Source organism: Hemicordylus capensis, chromosome 6, assembly GCF_027244095.1.
Source record: "Hemicordylus capensis ecotype Gifberg chromosome 6, rHemCap1.1.pri, whole genome shotgun sequence".
Taxonomy (NCBI): domain Eukaryota; kingdom Metazoa; phylum Chordata; class Lepidosauria; order Squamata; family Cordylidae; genus Hemicordylus; species Hemicordylus capensis.
In genome coordinates, this window is record NC_069662.1 from 114,373,441 (window position 1) to 114,395,829 (window position 22,389).

At 42.4% G+C, this 22,389-nt stretch overlaps 1 protein-coding gene across 7 annotated transcripts in view; it reads left to right on the top strand.

Annotated features, from left to right (window-relative positions):
- ANKRD28 (ankyrin repeat domain 28) overlaps positions 1-22,389 on the top strand; it is a 216,101-nt gene that overhangs the window by 156,237 nt on the left and 37,475 nt on the right. For 5 of the 7 annotated variants that reach the window (XM_053262156.1, XM_053262157.1, XM_053262159.1 and 2 more), the window contains 8 exons: positions 1,399-1,539; positions 10,685-10,796; positions 11,379-11,405; positions 12,055-12,129; positions 12,372-12,573; positions 18,214-18,358; positions 20,304-20,421; positions 20,760-20,979. In XM_053262156.1, coding sequence (XP_053118131.1) covers positions 1,399-1,539; positions 10,685-10,796; positions 11,379-11,405; positions 12,055-12,129; positions 12,372-12,573; positions 18,214-18,358; positions 20,304-20,421; positions 20,760-20,979 — 1,040 coding nt within the window. The remainder of the gene's footprint in view (positions 1-1,398; positions 1,540-10,684; positions 10,797-11,378; positions 11,406-12,054; positions 12,130-12,371; positions 12,574-18,213; positions 18,359-20,303; positions 20,422-20,759; positions 20,980-22,389) is intronic. The other 2 variants (XM_053262155.1, XM_053262158.1) reach the window with 1 other exon arrangement.

The window sequence follows — 22,389 nt, forward strand, 5'->3', positions numbered from 1 at the left end:
ATACTGCTCTGACAGCCCTGAAAGCCAAGGGATTAGCAAATGTCTCCCTAAAAGTCAATCTGGTGACAATATCATTATTCCATAAGGGATGGGATGGCAAAACTGTATTTAGCCATCCAGCTTGTAAGCAGTTTATGAAAGTTATAAATAATTTATACCCCCCTGTCCGTGAGCCCATGAACAAACGGAGTTTGTCGATGGTGCTGTCTGCACTAATTGAGAAGCCTTTTGAAACCGCTGGCAACAATTTATCTGAAGCTGGTGACTTTGAAAACAGTTTTCCTAATAGCAATAAAACAACTGCAAAGTGGTTCAGTGAGCTCATCATGATATGCACTGATGAACCATACAATAAGTTTGACACAAAGTAATGATGCGTTTGGAACCAGAATTGAGGACTAAGATAATGACTGAGTTCCATCTGAACCAAGGCATTGTGCTTCTGACTTTTTTCAGAAACCCAGCTACCCCATTAGAAAGTGCGTTACATAGCCTAGATACATAGCAACCCCTTCTAACTTGGCAAGGAGGCACCTTTTAATGTGGTGATTCTCTTTATTTAGCAGGGGGAGAGTAACTGGCCCTATCCACCCCCAGCACAGTACCTCCAGTGACTGTAGCTGGTGTCTATCTTGTGTTTCTTTTAGATTGTGAGCCCTTTGGGGACAGAGATCCATCTTATCTTCTTATTTATTTATTATTTCTCTGTGTAAACCACCCTGAGCCATTTTTGGAAGAGCAGTTTAGAAATGAAATCAAATAAATAAATAAAAATAGTTATGCAGAGAGCTTTTTTGTTTTACTTTAAAAGAACACATGGCTTCAGGTGGCCACGGAAAATATTTGTGACATGCAGGAACAAGGACAAGGGCAGTGACTCTCATATTGGGTAGTTGAGTTGATATACTTGGCATACAAGGTCCAGAAAGTGGATTCACCTAAATCAGTAAAGGCCCACTCAACAAGAGCATACGCAGCTTCTGCAGCACATTTATCAGGAATTAAATTCAAAGATATTTGCATGGCTACTACATGCTCTGAACCGCCAATACCAATGAACACAGAACGTGCACAGAGGGCAGTTGCAATCAGCATGAGGAGCTAACAAATTTTGCCTGAAGGTTCAGCACAGGTGCGGAACCCATATATTTATGAATGTCCACAGAACACTACCAGATCATATGTTATAGGTAAGCTATCTGTTTTGAAGGCATAATCAGAGTGAGGTTGGATTAATCACTATTAATCATAGGCTTCTTTATAGCGCACCATTGGTGAACTACTTGTGGAATAAACATTAGAGACAAATATTACAGTGGATTTGGCAGCTGTTTGTGTGTCAGTTTTCTGACAATGTACTATTGCACCTATTTATTTTTCTTTTTAAATACACCATAGGACTCCACTCCATTATGCTGCCGCCAATTGTAATTACCAGTGCTTGTTTGCCCTTGTGGGTTCTGGAGCTAGTGTAAATGATCTGGATGAAAGGGGTTGTACACCACTACACTATGCAGCTGCATCAGACACTGATGGAAAGTAAGTATGGCATTATTTTTAGAAATTACGTTGGAGAAAAACCTCAGCGGTACTAAATTGCTTATACTGTAGAGAACTTGTCATATACCTTCTTAATATTTTCCCCCAGAACTAAAACATATTTCTTGATAGTATGTTGTTTCACCCTAGGGAGCAGGGAAAACATAGGAGTGTGTTGTTAGGAAAGAACGAGTATACAGTTACAGTTGAGCTACTGTTCTCCTGATTATGTTAATCTGTATTCTATGTGAGTTGGTAAGTCATCGCTGTGGCAAAAACATTTTTGTATAACAACTAAGAAAATAATGTCTGTGTTGTATAACTGCGTAGTTATTGTTTGAAGATTCAGTTACATTAAAGCGAGGGGATTACAATTTGATAAATAAGAAAATCAAGTTTCTTTTTTAAAAATTCAGTTTTCATCATCTTTTTGATACACAAATACAACATTTCCCTAGGATGAAACTGCTAATGTGCTTTTTAAAATTTGTTATAAACCATCTTTATTGTAAAAAAAAAACATTTATTGTAAACAACCGAGAGCTGTGTAGGTTCAATGCATACTGTAGACAGGCATCCAAACAGACAAAAGGGGAAGCCAGAATTCTTCATGGTCTCTGTGCATCACACGAGGGATTTGCGCTTGCGTAGAGCCACCAACAGGAAAAAACTTCAAAGCTTTACCATCTAAGGAAAAAAGAGCGGGAGAACAGCAGCCCCGCTTGACAGGCAGCATACCTCACACTGTCAGTCTTTCTTCGACCGCCACAGCTGTTGCACCTCTGGCCAGCTTCTCTGACATCACCTGTGGAAAACGTTAAAACCTGTTTGGGACATTTTTTGTTGTTGTCCCCACCCCCTTTTCCCCTTTTCATTATTCTCTGCCTTTCTTTCCTCTCGTTGTTTCTGTCTTTCCGTTTTGCGTTTTAATTTTTCTTGGAAACCGCCCCCCTTCCCGTCTCGGGCATCTTATGGCCATGAGGATTGTTTTCAAAAACTGCCTTTTGTGCTCCGCCAAGCTCCCTTCTTCAGACAGACACTCCCTTTGTCTATTTTGCCTGGGAGAGTCCCACCGGACTGATCGCTGCCCGGTCTGCACGGGCTTTTCGAAGCAAGCCCTTCGTAACAGGGCTGCTCAGCTCCACGCTTTCCTTTGAGAGAAGGCTCTCCTAACTAGCAGTTCCTCAGCAGCAGAACGTATTGGGCACAGCTTGCCGGCACAACCTTCTCCCTGTACGGGACTTGTGTTGCCGACACACACCATGCAAGCTACTCCTGAGGTGTCGCTCTCGTCTACACTCCCTCCGGCCAGCCCTATGCCTCTCCCAGGACCGCTGCTGTGGGTCCCCACATCCTCGGACCCGGCTATGCCCTTGCCTCCCAACTCGGTCCCTGCCCTCCCGGGTCCGAGCGGCGCCCAGCCGCCTCTTCCGAAATTGACTGTCAGACTGTCTTCGGCCTCGGATTCCAAGGGGGTGGAGTCTGGACCAAAACTGACAGGGTCACGTTCGGGCTCAAAGAAGCGGAAGCAGCCAACAGCTTCTCCTCCCGCTCCGCAGTCCACCCTTCCAAAGCAGCCAAAGCAGAGCGTGCTACCTCTCCCTGGCCCCTCAGACCCAGCTGCAACTGCACCTACACTGCACAAGAAAATGAAGAAAAAGTCCAAGCATCTGTCACCCTCATGACCCCTTGCTCCCCCCACGCCACCAAGGCAGACCAGGGGGAGGCCGCTTGGTGAGACCTCTCCTGCTGACAGCAGTCCAAGCCTTCCCTCCAAACGCCCTTGCCGGCAACGTAGGTCCCGATCCCCCTCTCGGGGTGATTCTGACTCTCCGACGGGACGGCATGCCTTCAGGAGCGCAGATATTATGCCTCCCCAGACTATTCCTTGCATGGGGATGATGATTATGACTGTTATACTGATAGCTACAGTTCCCCCCGTGGATGCCCTTTGCCATATGACAGCTACCGGGGCACCTGACTATTGCCCTCGCCCTCGTTATCTTTATGTTGATGCTGCCTATACTGGCCTTCATGTGATGACCTATACTGGCCTTCAAGACATTGTCAACGGGGCAGGAGGCCCCGAACGTTCCCGTTCGTGCTCCCCCTCTTGTTCTTCAGACTTGACACCCTCTCCCCCATGGACCCCACAACCTGCGGCCCCAGAATGCCCAGTACCAGCAGGAGACCCTCCTCTACCGCCCATCCCAGTGACTGCCTCTCCTTCACTACCACAGCACCCCGTCCTCCAGCCCCCCCCGTCCCTGACAACTCTGACTCTGGCACATCTATTTCTACAGACTCCAAGGTCGAGCCTCCTTTGCCTGTCAGCGAACCCACTTACACAACTGAGGCTGTTTCCACTGACTCCAAACGCTATGCGTAAAATCTACTCCAGATGGCATCTTCCTTGGGCATCGACATTCGGCGACAACCTGCTCAGCTCGAGGACCCAATTTTCCAAGTCATTCAGGCGGACTCCAGTGTCCCTCTAGTGCTGCCGATAGTCCTCACACTACTTCAGGTCGTAAAGTCTTCTTGGGAGCAGCCAGCATCGACGTCTGCAACTTCTAAAAGACTAGACAGCATGTACAAAGTTCAAATGAAAGACACTTTTTTTCTTGCAAGGCATCCGGTACCAAATTCAGTCGTAGTGGAGTCTGCCCAGTCCCGCAACCGCCAGCGTGTTCTACAAGCCCCAGGAGATAAGGAGGGGGGAAAGTATATTCCACAGCGGGCCTCCTTGCACCCGTGGCGAACCACCAGGCTTATTGGGTTCTCACCCAATATCTTGTCCAACTTTTCCTTTTGGACAAGATAGCCCCTTTCCTGCAGCATCTCTCCCAGGACCAGAGAGACACTGCCCTCATTTTTCATAATGAGGGCCTTTGTGTGACAAGACAGTTGCTCCATTCATCTCAGCATTGCACCGATTGTGGTGCTCGTTCCATGGCATCTGCGGTTGCCCTTAGGAGGCACGCCTGGCTCAGATCATCCACGTTATCCCAAGAGGCTAGGAGCCGCATTGAGAACTTATCTTTCGATGGTGAGGCACTTTTTGGCACAACCACTGATGACACCCTCGAAAGAGTTCAAAAGTTATGTTCTACTGCACGATCCATGGATTTTGCTCAACCCCAGGGCTCCACTTCTGGACAATCTAGGCGCAAATATTGGCCCCGCCATAACCCCTGTAAGGCAGCCCTCTTATTTTTGGGGGGATTCCTTTCGTCACCGACAGCACTTCCATCAGCGAGGAACCTCGACTCCAGGATCCAACACCAGGGCACAGTCAGATCGCAAACCGAAACCCTCCTACCACAAGCGCCAATGACGCCAAGCTTCTCAAAGAACTTTGTTCCCACTATCCAACTTGTAGTGCGATAACTTCCGATGCCTGGGTATTAGCCACTGTACAAAATGGCTACAAGATCGAATTCAATGCCATACCCCCCTTTTCAGGAATCCTCACCACACCTCCGTCCCTCACCTTCTGGCGGAAATAGACTCGCTCCTTCGGAAGGGCGCCATCCACCCCGTCCTCGGGAACAAGCACATGGGTTTCTACTCAAGGTATCTTACTGTCCCCAAACGCGATGGGGGCTTGAGACCAATCCTGGATTTGAGGGGCCTCAATCTCTATATCACCTACAAAAGGTTCCATATGGTGACCATTCCAACCATTTTGGGTCTGCTGTTCCCAGATGCTTGGTTTGCTTCCATCGTGCCGCATCACCGCAAGTATTTGAGATTCCGAATCGGCTCCCAGTCTGCCCCATGCGTTTTTACAAAGTGTATGGCAGTGGTGGCAGCCCACCTGCACTTGCAAGGCATCATGGTCTTCCCATATATAGACAATTGGCTTTTCGTCTCATCATCATGGTCTTCCCATATGTAGACAATTGGCTTTTCGTCTCATCCACGGAATGAGGCCTCACAAAGGATGTGCAGTTCACCCTCCGACTCCTGCGGCGGCTAGGACTCCAGGTGAAATTTAAAAAGTCAAACTTGACACCGACTCAAAAAATTCAGTTCCTTGAGGTGGTACTGGATTCAACTTCTTCCCTTGCTACCTTACCTCGAGAAAGAATACAATCCATACGACTCGCCACTCAGTCCTTCTGTGCTCGGCGGCGGCACAGGGCGAGGTTCATGCAGTGACTGCTGGGGCTGATGGCTTCGACCACCGCGGTCTTGCCCCAGGCTCGTCTTCATATGCGGGACTTACAGACCTGGTTTCTTCAGAACTTCCACCCCCAGGTGCACTCCCAGCGCAGGATGCTTACAGCCCCGCAAAAGGTTCAACGGACAGTTTCATGGTGGACTGCCCTGTCCAACCTCCGTCAAGGGACCCCCTTTCGCCAGTTTTCCCCACCCTCTCTATCACGACTGATGCATCGACTACAGGTTGAGGAGCGCACTTCCGAGACTTGGTAGTTGCGGGCCACTGGACTCAAGGAGAACAGTCTCGCCACGTCAACTACCTCAAGCTCCTGGCCATGTACCAGGCCCTCCAGGTCTTCCGTCTACACATAGCAGGCTCTGCCATCCTCCTGCTCACGGACAACACAACAGCCAGGTCCTATGTGAACAGGCAGGGTGGCACTGCATCCAGTTCCCTCTGCAGTCTGGCCATGCACCTTTGGTGCCTGGACTGGGGGATCTGGCCAGTGGCACTAGTACACCGCTCTGGGCTCCTTGGAGGAAGAGCGGGATATAAATGTAAAAATAATAATAATAATATTCAGGGGAAGCGCAACACTCTGGCAGATGTTCTGAGCCGCCAGGCAGATGTGTCACACAAATGGCACTTGAATCGCAAAATCCTTCTCCAGATCTTCCGCATGTGGGGAACGCCTTCTGTGGACATGTTTTCATCCTCCCACAATGAACAATGTCTGAGGTTCTGCAGCAGGGGGTCAGTGGACCCGGAGTTGGAGGGCGATGCCTTTCTCCAGTATTGGGGAAGGGAGTTTCAGTACATGTTTCCCCCCTTTCCGTTGATCCCGAAAGTGCTTCAAAAAATTGCTGCCGACAGGACCCAGTGCATACTGATAGCCTCGTGGTGGCCCCAACAGCCCTGGTTCACCACCCTCCTTCAGCTGTCCAGGGCAATATACCACCATCTTCCCCTGGTTCCACACCTGCTGATGGCGGAAAGGGGCCGTCGTCTTCACCCAGATGTGGACTCTCTTCATCTTACGGTGTGGTGGATAGACCTCTGAGTGTTTTTTCTGACTCAGTTCGAGAGGTCCTGTCAGTGGCTAAGCAACCTTCCATCTTGAAGTTGTATAAGGCAAAGTGGACCCGCTTTTCTGCATTTGTACAGGAAAGAGACGCTGTGCCTTCAGAGGCATCTTTGCAGCTGATTTTTGACTATCTGTTACATTTGAAACACAAAGGTCTCACAATTTCTTCTTTAAAAGTTCATTTGGCCGCCATTGTGGATAAACATGTAATGCCTGGTTTATTTTCACACAAATTAGTTAAAAAATTCCTTAAGGGGATCCTGCATTTGTTTCCTCCCACTCCCAAATGTTCTCCTACATGGGATCTTTTGCCTGTTTTGTGACACCTGATGAGGCACCACTTTGAGCCTCTGGCTACTTGTGAATTAAAATTATTTCTTAAAGCAGTGTTCTTGGTTGCCATCACCTCGGCTCGACAGGTGAACGAGCTGCGAGCATTGAGATCGGATGAACCATATCTGTGTTTTCAAAAGGATAGAGTTGTATTGAGGCCCGATGCCTCCTTTTTGCCTAAAATTGTATCTGAATTCCATGTATCGCAGGAACGATCTTTACCTACCTTTTTTCCTGCCCCAGTATCTACCGAAGAGCGTGCCTATTACTCGTTGGACGTACGGCGAGCCCTTGCCTTCTATCTGGACCGCACGCAATCTTTTCACAGATCTACGTCCCTGTTTGTCTTGTATTCCGGACCTTCCAAAGGCCTTCCTGTCTCATCTTAGCGCATTGCCGCTTGGGTCAAGGAAGCAATCTCCATGACATACCGCCTGGCCTCAACGCCCTTACCGGCTCCAGTCAAGGCGCACTCCATGCGTGCGATGGCCGCTTCGGTGGCTTTCCAGAGTGGTATTCCTATGACTGAGATTTGTAGAGCTGCAACCTGGTCTCGGCCGACAACCTTTGTCCGGCACGACGCTCTGGACATTCACTTTCATTCACAGGCCTCTTTGGGCTCTTCTGTATTGCATTCTGTGGTTCTTAGTAAATAAAGTTTGTTTCTTTTTGAGCATCCTTCTAGTGTGGTTTGCCATCTCTCTTGTAGCTGCACCCGCCTTCCTTTGTTACCTAGCTTGCTATTATTCCTCGTGTGATGCACAGAGACCACGAAGAAGAAAGGCAGGTTACTCACCTGTAACTCTAGTTCTTCGAGTGGTCTTCTGTGCATTCACACGACCCACCCGTCCTCCCCGCTACAGCTAGCAGGTCACTATGATTCATTGCACAGCTGCGGTGGTCTCTGGACTGACGGTGTGAGGTACGCTGCCTGTCAAGGGGGGCTGCTGTTTCCCCGCTCTTTTTTCCTTAGATGGTAAAGCATTGAAGTTTTTTACGGTTGGTGGCTCTGCGCAGGCCCAAATCCCTCATGTGAATGCACAGAAGACCACTCAAAGAACTAGAGTTACAGGTGAGTAACCTGCCTTTAACAGTGATAAGGCAATTAAGCTATGTGTATCAGGTGTATAAAATCAGCAGCAATTTCTCCCCAATGCAATCATCCTTGGAAGGGATAGTTGCTCATTCCTAATCACCAAGAAGCAAATCTATGAATCTATTGAGATGCAGATTAGGAACTCACTCCTTTTTATCTATAATTTTTTTCTGGAAAAAATTGTGGATTACCAGGTCTAATATTTATTTTTTATAGGTCAGCCTGGGGATAAACTCTGACTGGGGATGATGGGAGCTGTAGTTCAGCAACTGCTAGAATGCCAAGGTTGCTTACCCCTGTTATAGGTATATACTTCTACAGAAATAATTCCAAAGGCATTTTCTGAAAGGCAGATGTGGAAACCAGCCATACTTTTCAGTACCTCCTGCATGTCTAAATTCCTCAGTTGCAATTCAAACCACAGAACCATAATTCATTCACTCAGTTTATATACCACCCTTCCTAGAGTGGCTCAGTGCAGTTTACATTAAAATTAAAAACAACACAAACACAATCTACAATGTGATATCTATATATTTTGCAGACAAATACATGATTACTGAAAATATTTAAGGAATTTGAAAGCCATGCAAATAATGTTCTTTGGAATTCTCAAATACTGCTTTTCTCAGTAGCAGTCAGTTCTGAACAATTTAAATGCTGAAGATTTCTGGTGACATCCAAATATTTTTATGATTTAAATCGTAACTACACAGCCCTGCTCCTATAAACCAACAGAGGCAAGATAGGTTGAAAAACTCATTGGCTGAGATAAGTCATGATTGCATGAAATTACGATACAGATTTTTAATAGCCTCAAGTAGTGTTTGATGGATCTATAAGACTGTAGGGGGTTACTGTAATGCAGTCATGAAAGATGATTCAATTATAAAATGCAGCCTTTTGAATATTAATAAAGAGAAATACTATTCATAATAGGCAGCATGTATGTTAGCCTTTATGACTCTACATGTGAGCCAAATCTACTAAGGATTCTAGTAATGTTGCATTTGTGTAAAGTGCATAGGTGCAAAATTTGCACTAATTGTGTTGCACAAGGGTAAGCTCATTGGAAATAAGCTTACTATTATGTAACACAATTTGCACAACTTGCACAGTATGTCAGCCACTCTTATTATTTATTATGCTTTATTATCCTTATATTAATAAGTTGATATTAATAAACTTATTATATTTTAAAGAGTTTAATAAAGTTATACTTCCTGATGCCAAATTTTGCATGAACAATTCTGCCACTGAAATTATCTGAATACACTACTTTTTACACTGAAATATGGTTGGGGAAAGGTTTAATTATTATTATTATTTGTATTATTTAGAGGAAATTCTATATAATCATATTTTAACTGTTGTTCTCAACAGACTTTTGGCACTCAAATAAGGTCAATAATTCCAATACAAAGACATGTCCAAAAAAGCAATAGATCTTTCTCAGATTCAAATTTACTATGATTTAAATTTACCATATATGGTCATTATTCACAAAATGAATAATATTTGAAATTGAAATCCTACAGGTTTACAACTGTCCCTTTACGTTGCTTTTGCAAGCACATTAATAAAAACAAACTATGACTCATGGTTAATTGCTTGAACTTTCTGATAAGTGTAATCTGCGCAAAATGACTTTGCCCAGTCACCGATGGGCATCACCTACTAGTAATAAATATAAGTATGTCAGCCACTATTATTGTTCTGTTTTTTAAAACATGGTTTACATGGGGAAAAGAAATTAGATGGTTTCCTATCCCAAAGGGACTCACAATCTAAAAGAAACATAAAGTAGATACATGCTATGCTGGTATTGGACAGGGTCAATTGCTCTCCCCTTTTAAAATATAACAGTCACCACTTTAAAAGGTGCCTCTTGCTCAATTAGCCTTTAGAAGGTGCTCATCATAGGAAATTGCTTTTCATAAGGATGGTGCTCTCTTCATAAGGAACTCCCTCCCTGTGGAGGGAGATCAGTAACATATCCCTTTCCAAGTCACGTAGTACTCTGTCAAAGATACATACTTGTTGGATCAGTTTTTCTTCTTTTTATTTGTTTATTTAAAAACTAACCTTCTTCTAGCTTCTGGTCAATACAGCAAAAAGCCTTACTGTATATGCTTATATTCAAGTCATTAAATATATTCTTATAGAAAGGCAACATAATTTTAATAATACAATGACATAAATGGGCTTCGGTGTATCTCCCTCTGTATATCTCTTCCTCAGTCTGTGACAGCTTGTGTAAAATTCTGCTGTGCATGTGCTTCTAGTGCTAGATGAAGAGCCACAGCAAACCTAAACGCATGGGCAAGACTATTATTCTTGACAGAGCAATCACCTGTGTGGATAAAAGAATGAAGGGGGTCTGGTGTCAGGACTCCCTCTTTCCCTGTCACAACTGATTGAAAATTCGACATGCCATTTATTTATTTTTATTTTATTTGTATAGGTGCCTGGAATACCTGTTACGAAATGATGCAAATCCAGGGATTCGAGACAAACAAGGATACAATGCGGTTCATTATTCTGCTGCTTATGGGCATCGGTTATGCCTTGAACTGGTAAGAGAACTTAGTACAAAAAATGTTTAGCCGTAAAGGATGATCCAAAATATTCTCTTTTTATGTTAGTGAGAGTGTGGTGCTGGTGCTGCATTATTCAGGAACTCATCTGCAGCACTGACACATCTCACAGAGCACTGATACTTTCTTATGATGTTCACCAACTACAGTTTTCACTACAGTAGTAAAGCAGTTAGTTGCTCAATATTACGCATTGACAAATTAAGGTTGGGATCCAAAGAGCTACGTTAGGAATGCCCCATCAGATTTTTTTACTTTTTCTTTGAACTGTAGGCCCTCATGCCCTTCCATGAACTGCTTTTGAATGTTCTGTTCGGTTTTGAAAAGGTTGGCCATGTGGTATGCTGTTCAAAAAACATAAACCTACAACCCCTTGGGTGAACAGAACTAGCATTGTTCCTGGTCAATGTGTGAAGTCCAACCAAACTCAATTGGAACTTTGTCTTTGAACAAAATTCATTGAAGAATGGGGAGGTAGATTGTATCCTATCTTTCATTTAGTATTTATATTTTCACTTTTTTAAAGCAACATGTAACTTGAAAGTGTGGGTTTCATTGCAGATTGCCAGTGAAACACCTCTTGATGTTGTAAGTATAAAGTCCTTTGCTGTGAAAATTTTATAATGAATAGTTAGAATGCTTTATAACATAATACTGAAAAACATATTTTCCTGTTAGATGTTAGTGAGTAAAAAAAAATCCAGTAAAATTCAGTTTGTTTTAATATTGTCAGCAATGTTGCTGGTGATGCAGTTCAAAATATTTGGAGGAATCTCAAACTATTGCTTATTTTATTTAGCAGTCTTATTCCTCCAGTTCTCTTGCCTCCTTTTTAATTCAGCTTGACTATTTCACATCTGCCATCCTTCTCATACAGTTCAGTTTCTCATACGTTCTTTTTCTGTCGACTAATAACTGCATCTAGTTGAATTTTATTTTTTCAAAACTCAGTTGAGATCAAGTATTTCTAATATGTAGATGTAAGACAAAACATGAAAAAAAGAATTTCAGCTTTTTAAATACAAAAGATAGTTGTTAAACTGTACAACTGTATTATAATCGTATTTTTAAAAACTAACTACATTTTGATACTTTCATCTGTTCAAGTAGATTATAGTGCAGCCAGTTCATTGCTGAAGTATGTATGTTAACTGAAAAACAATATATTGTGTGTGTGTGTATCTATCTATCTATCTAAATCTAAATCTATCTGTGTATATATATATATATTGTTTAGCTAATGGAAACATCAGGAACTGACATGCTGAATGATTCAGACAACAGGGCTCCAATTAGTCCACTGCACTTAGCTGTAAGTATTCAGTTCACCATATATTGATTATTGGCCTATTTTAAAGTGCCACATGCTTTTCTTGGTGATTTAACATAGCTTTGACTCGTGCTTTGAGTTCACTTACAGGTCAGTAATGATTTGCACTGGCTAATATTTAAACTACATATGGAAGATATCTTAGTGTAAACTTTGGCTTAAATCTGATTCATTTTTAATTATTATGTTACACTATCTCCATTTAACATTTTGACATTTTTCAGGCCTATCATGGGCACCATCAAGCTCTCGAAGTCTTAGTACAGTCTTTGTTGGATCTCGATGTCCGGAACAACAATGGAAGAACACCTTTGGATCTTGCAGCTTTTAAGGGACATGTTGAATGTGTGGATGTACTCATTAATCAGGGAGCATCTATTCTGGTGAAAGATTACATTGTAAAGAGAACACCAATACATGCTGCAGGTAGGCCTTTTAAGGCTTAACTTAGGTATAATAGGAAGGGATATTTCATATATAATAAAATGGTATAGAGCAGATGATCTGATTCTGCAGCTGCTTTGTAGAGTTATAGCTTTAAAATTGCCTTTAGGTTAAGTGCAGATTAATTTTATTCTGGTTATTTTAATTGGGTTTACATTTGGTTTTATTGTTAGCTATTTACTTTTATTTTACTTGTGTTTTTACCTCTGACGATTTAGCAGAAAAATGTTTAACAAATGAGATTAATATCTTGTTTCAACTTCTGTTAATGTTGGCTTTTAAGATATACAGAATAATGAATTTGTATGCTTCTTTTTGTGATCTTCCTCTTGAGGTTGGATCTAGATGATGGCTCTGTATTGGGTAGTATAAAGATCTGGTTCGTGATCCGGTAACATCCATAAAAAGTGGGTTCTGCGCCTGTGCGGAACATTTCAGGCAAAATTCGTTAGCTCCTCACAGGGCCAACCAACTGCCACTGTGCATATTCCACACGTGTTCATATTGACGGTTTGGTGCCTTATAGATCAGTTTCTTTCTGACCGCCAGTTCATTAGGTGGTTCTTGATTCCTCAGAAATATTTTAGTGGCTAAATTTAATGGTTTTGGCTCGGACTGTGACTGGACTTGTTATTGTACTATGCTTTGGAAATGTTGTAACTTCTTGTGTATGACTCGGACTGGGAAAAGGTTATTTTTTGTGAAATGGACGTTGGTACATCAGCAAAGAGATTTAAAGTGTATGACTACGGACTGGTAGTTTTCTATTTCAGAATGTCGTTTTCATGTCCTCTTCCTAGGGAAAAGACCACCTTCAAGAGGTGTACCCAGTGTGGGGGAAAGTCCCCTCTACAGATGGTCACAACTGCTATCCAGTGTTCTCTCTAATTTTTTCTGTGGAATGAGTTTTGTTCTGAGCGGCAGTATCAAGGCAGTGTGCGCGCACATGCATTCAGAGTGGGAACTTGCGTGTCGGCATCGGGAACTGTAATCCAGACATAGTCTAAATCCCCGATGCCCCCGTGGTGGCCAAGGCAACCTTGGTTTCAATGAGTACTCAGACTATCCACAGGGGTACATGTACAGTTAAAGCAAACAATGTATATGCTCACCCAGGAGCAAGGACGTGTCCTACATCCAAACCAGCAAACACTAAGGCTAATGGCATGGCGGATAAACTTTTAGACAACATTTTGCTAAAGAGTACCATCTCCATGAGAAAAAGCTACAGTGCAAAATAGAAGTGATTCAGAGCGCACACTAAGACACATAGCGTCAAGGACAAGTATGGCCTTTAGGAGAGCTGTTAAGACCTATCTGTTTGGCCTAGCCTTCCAGGGTTTTTAAATTGTTGCAAGGAGTTTTAATGTACCTGTTTTTTCAGGGTTTTTAAATTGTTTTATTGTTTAACTGATTGTTTTATGGTATTTTAAAATCTTTGTTTTAACTGTTGATTGATTTTAAATGTGTTTGGCTTATTTATAAACCGCCCTGAGCCAATTTTGGAATGGCGATATAAAAATTGAATAAATAATAACAACAACAACAATAATAAGTATGCCTCCATAAGACACATCATACATTACCTGATGACCTTAAAGGCAAGTGGCCTGGTAAACACCTCGCTGAGGGTTCATTTGGTTGCCATTTCCTCCTTCCATGGAGATTGTGATGGGACAACTACATTCAGTCATCACGATAGTAAAAGGTTTTTTAAGGGGGTGAACAATCTGTACCTACTAGTATGGAGACCCATGGATAAAGTCTTTCTCTGATCCTGTTGACTCTGACAGAAGGGCCATTTGAACCCTTGTCAACAGCTAAATTTAAAATGGTATACTTAAGACAGTATTTCTGATTGCCATTACAATGGCAAAAAGAATGAGCGAGCTCGCCGCTCTGCATATTGATGAGCCATACGCAAAGTTTCATGATGACAAAGTAGTGAAGCGATTGGACCCAGAATTCAGAACAAAGATTTTTTCTGACTTCCATATGAATCAGGATATTGTTCTACCTACCTTTTTTCACAATCCTGAATCACCACTGGAAAGAGCAATGCATAGCCTAGATGCATTGACGTGCTCTCCTGTTCTATTTGCGGAGAACGTCTGCAATTAGAAAAACCAAAAGGCCGTTAGTCACTTACAAACTGAAAGATGTAGGAATCCAGTCTCTAGACAAAGGATCTATCATTAGTTAGTGGAGGCTATCTACCTGGCCTACAAGATACAGAAGGTAGATTTGCCTAAAGCAGTAAAAGCCCACTCTACGAGGGTGTATGCATCCTTGGCAGCACACTTGTCAGAATTTAAGTTCAAAGATATTTGCATGGCTGCTACATGGGCATTGGAAGAGACAATTGTAAAGAATTATGGGGTGGACCTTCGCTCAGTAGTGGCAGCTAATTTTGGGAGGGGTGTACTCAAGCAGGTTTCACAGTAGCTGTATGCTCCCACCTTCATGAGTGGTGTAGCTCATAAGTCACCCACTTTTTATGGACATTACCGGATCACGAAGCAGATAAACAAGTTGCTTACCTATAACAGGTGATCTGATAGTGATCCAGTAACGTTCATAAAAACCCCCATCCATCTCTACAACAGATACTGCAAGGAATATGTTCCAAGTCCATACACTTAAAAGAAAGACTGCATTGGAGTGCCTGTCACGAAACTGATCTATAAGGCGGCAAACCGCTGATATGAGCAAGCACAGGGCATGTGCATGTCGGTTGGTCGGTGCTGCGAGGAGCTACAAATTTTGCCAGTCAGCTTGTCTCTAGGTGGTAGAGCAGCCAAGAGAGCTGCTGAGGAGTTAGGGCTTGCTATTAGCTCTTTAGTGATCCTTTCACCTCCACTGCTCCTAGTGGTGAAAGGATCACTAGCTGTCTGGTGAGTCTTTCCTAGCTCTCTAGTGATCCTTTCACCACTACTGCTGCTGTTACAAGGCCTTTGGTAAAGTGTGCTCCAAGCAGAACCAGCTATAATTGTGTTAATAGGAAGTAGGGCTTCTTGGAGGAAGGAGACTTCGCTGATATTTTTTGTAATTTTTCTAATTTGTATATGGACTTCACATTTGTTTAACAAACTAATCATGCCATTATATCAATTAATCATTAATAACATTTATTTTCCTTGGCCATGTGATACTTTGGGGTAGTTTTCATTGATAATTTCCTCCATATGATTGATTACTTATGTGAATGTAGGGTGCCTGCAGCTGGAAATATGTTCTGGAATTAAGATACTTCATTCAGGATGGGGGACCCTAGAATACAGCATTGATATAATCTAAACCTCACAATTGAGGGTATTAAGTACAGACTGTTAAACCCGAATGTGTATAGAATTTCTAGCTTTCAAGCACCAGGCTCCTTCCATATCTGATTTAAATCTCAGTCACTCCCTCTTTCCTTATCCATTTAAAAAAAATAAATGGAAGACATGAATTTATTTGATTCTATCACCCTACTGAGATTCTATTCCCACCATAAGAATGAGGTAACTGAATATGGCTGCACCAATATCAAAATGCTTTTTATGCATTACCACATTTCTAGACTGGATATCTTCCTCAGTTTGATTACACTGTGCCTGTGTGTTATGGGTGAAGAGGTAAAACAGTATTCCCTCATGTTATTTCACCTGACCCCCGCCTCCCCTGGCGGCTTTTCAAAGTTTTCTGTTTGTACTGTTGTGCTAGAAGGGGCATTGTTACACTCAGAATTGCCTGTTCAACAACTGTGTCGGTTTTTAATCAAAACTTTGGGGAAATGACTAAGTTATGAGGAGTAAAAGTTGAAAAGCAGACATGAAACCTTAAGACCACAGTAGGGTATTTCCCCCTCCCTACCTTTATAATGGCATTTTTTAAAATCCAAATAAAGAAGCACAGAATGACTCAATTGCTTTGGGAAAGTTCTCATTAGATGGTCTGTCCTCCATACAACGTGTCCTCATGGGTCAGCTGAAATAAATATGTTTTTAATTTCTACAAATTAGACATTAACTCACTGCCTTCATAGGTATCAGCACTTGCCACATGCTCGGAGGCACACATTACCAAATTCTTCTTAAACGTTATTGTCACACTAATGCACAGGTTTTTCTGTTGCTATCAGTCTACACAGGTAGTGATTGGTGCATGGAGGACCTAGCCAAATTGTCTTTCCATGGTTATGATTTTGTAAGCCAGTACAATATCTCAGACTAGACATCAGGTGTCATGTCCCCATGGCATGAACATCATGGGCCATTGAATCTTCTCTCATTTTTTTAGAGCTCATTTTTAGAGCTCAGTTAGACTGCCATACCCAAACGAAAGATTTTTTGCTTTAATTGAATATCCATAAAATCTTTCAACAAATGTATAAATGATGTGGGGAAAGCAAGAACAATGGTGACTGGTGTCTCCAAAAATTGTGGATTGCCACCCTATCAAGGCACGCCCAACAGCAGAGCGTCATGAGTCAAGGGGTCAGGCGAGATTCCTGGCAAAGCCTGTCTGACCCCACAGAAAAAAAGAGCATTTCTTCTCCATGGAAAAAAGAGCATTCCGCCCCCCCCTTTGTCTCCCTACAGTCCCATCTTTCTGCTGTAGTAAAAATCTCTGTGTGAAGAGCTCTTGTTAACCCAATATTTGCTCAAGTTGTGTAGGTGTACAGGTGGCCCTCATTATTCACGGGGGTTCTGTTCTCGCCTGTAGGCACAGATACGGAAACTTTGAATAATTATGCCTTACCCATAGGAATCTAAGGGTTAGGTTCCTAACACAAAAAAGGGCCAAATCCAAAACAATACCCCAAAGCAAGGGAGGCAGAAATAAAAGGAGAAAAACACTGTACCTTGTTTAGATCTCCAGCAATGGCCCCCAACCCCCCAACAGGCAAATATTTGCCCCCCAAAATACAGTAATCCCTCGACCTACGAACTACTCGACATCCGATGTTTTCGAGTTACAAGCAACAAAAAAGACCGGAAGTAGTTGCCGGTTTAGATTCAGCTTACTCGACCTACGAATTTTTAGATGCGGTTTCCTCGACTTACGAATGTTTCCAGACTTCCGTGGTGCGCTCTTCGACTTACGAAAATTTCGACCTCCGAACGTGCGTTCGGAATGGATTAAATACGTAAGTCGAGGGACCACTGTAAAATCTTTAAAGAGCCTCAAAATGGTTCTCTGCTGTAAAATGGCAGCTAGAAATAACTTTGGAAATCATTTCCAGCCCCTCAAAACCTTGGATAGGCAGATTTTGCCTATTTTTCTACCCATGAATAAAGAAACTGCGTCTCTAGGATCCAGCCGCAGATACATGATACCATGATCTGCAAGTCCGCAGATAATGAGGGCCACCTTTATTATTTTTTATGTCGTCATGTTTCATAAAATAGGAAGGAATTTATCAATACACTTACGTGTTGAATGCTGTTTATGTAAATTAAGGCTTCATATAGTTATGAGCAATTTTGTAGTAGTTTAACTTGGTGTTGCCTGTTTTTTGTGAAGTTCTAAAAAGCAAATGTGGCTTACTTATGAGAAGGGTTGTATTAGGACCTTTACACTGTTTTTGATCAAGGGCTGTAATTATTCTGATATTTTATTTGTTGGCAATTTTTGCAGCTACAAACGGTCATTCAGAATGCTTGCGGTTATTGATAGGAAATGCAGAACCACAGAATGCTGTGGACATTCAAGATGGAAATGGACAGTACGTTTCAAACTTTTTGTCTCTTAAAATGTGCCAGTTGGAGCTTGGGGGCAGCAGGCTAGTATGATCTATTCTGTGTTATCTCCTTTATCAGTTTATGGATTTTGCCAAGTAATAAAATAAAAATACGTATTTCAAACACATGCAATTAAAAAGTCATTCAAAATCCTTTGAAAGCATTTGTCTTATAAACATCATCATGTAGGTCCACACTTTCTTGATAGCCTTATCTTGTGGACTCAAGAGTAAAAACTCCAGCTGAATGTAAGACAGATAATCATCACACCATATCATCACTGCTTCTTCTGACCGTAGTGTTATGGTTAATACTTTTTCAGAAACCTAGAAGTGCTCTTTTCTCACTCCTTGTGTGCAGCACACGTGTGTTTTTTCAGGTTACAGGCCAATTTTCTAGGTGTTCATAGTGTCTTAGGAGGTGACTGTTCATATTCAAAACCTTCCCCGAAGAAGCACAACAACCATTACTAATATGCAGGGTGGGTGGTATGTGGCTGGCACCTGTTGACTGATCTCTGAGACAAAATTCCTTCCTCCCATATTCCTGCAGTTTATGAACTGGGAAATGTGTCCCTGCTTTGACAGAAGATTTTTTAACATATTCATCAAAGAGAGTGCTTATATGCTTTACCATATGAGCTTCTACATAGTCATTTTTAAAGGAAAACAACGCAGATCTTGAATGCAAGACTATCCCTTCCCCTGCAATAATACTCCACCATTTCAAAACTTTATTTGCTTTACATTTTTATCCTCTTGCTCTAAAAAACAAATAACAAATAAGCAAACAGGCTATTTCCTCACTGCTATATTATCCCCAATGCAGCAAAGCACACACAGACACCCCCGCATGTATACCTTGTTCATGTTACAGTGAAAGGAAACTACAACCCTAGTTCATAAAGCTGCACAAAACATTTAATATCTTTCTAGTTGGGAAATCCAGCCTTCCCCATGCAGTGTTATGAAAAAATAAATAAATTGGGCTCAATTTTTTTTAACTTTAAGTTGTAATGATATCACTCTGTCACCTCAAAAAAGCTATATGCATATAATTGCAACTTAGATGTGTTTTATCATTAAAATAATGTTTAGTTTATCTGTATCTAGCAAATATATAGTTGAGCATTTATTTTATAAATAGCTCTTAATTTTTAGGCAGTATTTATTGGCCTTCAGTTGTGCTGTGATTGAGATGGCAATTGAACTGGTCTCTGCTCAGTCCAGTACTTCTGAGATGAAATGTTGTGAGACAACAGTTTTTGTGGCCACATTTCCAAAGTACAGTACCGTATACCTATGTATCCCCATCTCAATTTTGTTTCATAAATTTGAGTTGATTTGAGACTTGATTTCTGTGCTTTAATTGCAGCTGATGATATAACACAGTAGTGTTACAAGGAAATATGTTTCCCTAGTCTTCTCTTGTCCTCTATTTTCTATTTCTGATAAATTCTGAAGACTGAATTAAATTGCCATTATCATTTCTTACACATGTATTTCTATAGATTGTGTTTTCTTGTTTTTGTAATGTTTATTGTCAAATTACTAGACATGTAGTACTGATGGAATGCCTCCAGCTGGCTTTGTAACCTATTCTGGAAAACAATGCTGAATCATTAATAGAGGAAGAATATTGAATCATCCAATATTCTGAATGCATGAAATTGGCTTAGTGCTAGACAGATCTTCAAATCTGTCTGGAAATAAATAAAAAGAGGTGTTATATAAACAGTTAAATTTCTCCTTACAGACTGCTGTGATATCACATCACTCTGTAAGATGTATCTTGCACATGATGATCTTGTTGCTTTAATTTATTCTATTTAGTGCATGGCCTTTTCCTTTTGAGAAGGATAGGCCTCTTCTCCCATGTCTACATGAAGCGCAGTGCTGCTTCTTGCAGCAACCTAACTTACCATGCAGGCATTTTGTGAGACTGTTACTGCTATAATCTAAGTTTTATATTTTAATTTTTTTCCAGGACTCCTCTAATGTTGTCTGTTCTCAATGGGCACACAGATTGTGTCTATTCGCTGCTTAACAAAGGAGCAAACGTAGATGCCAAAGATAAATGGGGAAGAACAGCATTACATAGAGGGGTAAGAGAGGCAATGGGTCTTCCTCCCACACAATTTTTTTTTTTTTTTGGTTAAGCAAAGAGATATGCAGATTAACATTCGCTCCAACAAATAGCATTGCTGAATGTACAAGAAGACTACAAAAACACTGCACTTTGTATACCTGGTAGGCCAACTGACGTTTTTGTGGCCAATGTTGGTAAATTTGCCCGTTTGTTGAAGTAAAAGCTAACAGTGTTAATGTTGTACTGAGAGAGCTTTAAAGATCACAAATTTTGACAAGAGCAACTTCTGTTTTTATTTAATGTATACATGTTACCGCCTGCACAACATATGCTCTGTTTGTTATACTTTTTCAGGCAGTTACTGGACACGAGGAATGTGTAGAAGCACTGCTTCAGCATGGTGCAAAGTCCATACTACGAGATTGCAGAGGACGGACACCTATACACTTGTCAGCTGCATGTGGACATATTGGAGTACTAGGAGCACTCTTGCAGTCAGTGGCATCTGGGGATGCAGTACCTGCCCTAGCAGACAATCATGGATACACATCATTGCACTGGGCTTGTTACAATGGTAAGTAGAGCAGATTCATTGCTGAAGAATAACTAGCCTAGAGCAAGGAAGAACCAAAGTGGCACAGAATCTCAGCTGATCCATATGAACAATTCTGCTATTCTGAAATTTGCAGTCACTAATGATCAGGGAAGCTAACAAAGTAATAAAATCCTAAAATGTTCCAGGACAGCTACGGAAGAATTCTTGTCAAAGTCCCTATTATCTGTTAAGCCCACTGTGGAGATTTGCACATGCAATAGAAGCAGTGGTGTAGCCACCATTGAACACAAGGACAAATGTCCCTGGGCTGCCAGTGTCCAGGGACTGCCTGGGAGCTTTCTGGGTCACACACACACACACACACACACACACACACACACACACACACACAGAATGAACCACTCACTGGCTAGGAGAGAGTAATGACTGGCACTGTGTTCTGATGTAGGCTATGCCCCATGTGCCAGCATCAGAAGAACATCAGTGCACAGGACATGGCCAGCATTGGGGCATGCACATGCTGCCTGTCATCACCCCCTTCCAACTGGTGAGTGCTTTGTACTTCAGATGGGTGCTTCCTTTCATTCCCTCAGAGCAAGGGAGAGAAAAGAAGCACCCACCAAGCGAAGGAACCGCTCACTGAGTGGGAGAGGACCAAGGGTGGCCGCGGTCATGTTCTAATGCCAGCCACGCCCCCTGCATTGATGAACCTCTGACACCGGTACAAGAGGTGTGGCTGGTAACAGAACACAGAAGTGCCACCCATTGCTCTCTCCATAGGTAGGCGGCACAGTTGCCAAGCCAGACAACAGGCCTCTCATAGCAAATTCTTCTATACACAGGGAAATGTTTTTTAAAATGGCAATTCACAGACAGTGAACCAGTATGAACAATGAACATCCCCTAAGCTTTTTCAGTCAATACTAGCTGACCCGGGTGCAGCGCCTCTGCGCCTCTAGTTCTCCATTTTCGGCCCTCCCTCGTTCTCAGCCCTCCCTCCTCTTACCTCTTCCCCCATCCAATGTTTTTTCTCTGGCTGGCCGCTTTTCCCGGCTGCCCACCATTTTCTCTCCTCACAACCCCTCGGGGCCACTGCCGTCGCTTTCTCTCCCTGCCTGCCCACCTACCTGCCTGACCTTTCACTGGCCTGGCCATTGGTCTTATGTTCCCCGCTGCCATTGCTTTTATCACCCCCTCCCCTCACTCGAGAACTCTCGTGGGAGCTGCCACGCATGGGATTAGCCATGAGTACATTTTAGAGAGAGAGAGAGAGATAGGGTCAATTTAGCTCCGCTCCAGGCAGTCTTGGAAGAAGCAGATTATTTGGACCCATTTCAAACTTGCTTTTGAGTGGGCTATGGGGTTGAGACAGCCTTGGTCAGCCTGTTGAATGGTCTCCAATTAGGCATCGACAGGGGGAGTGTGACT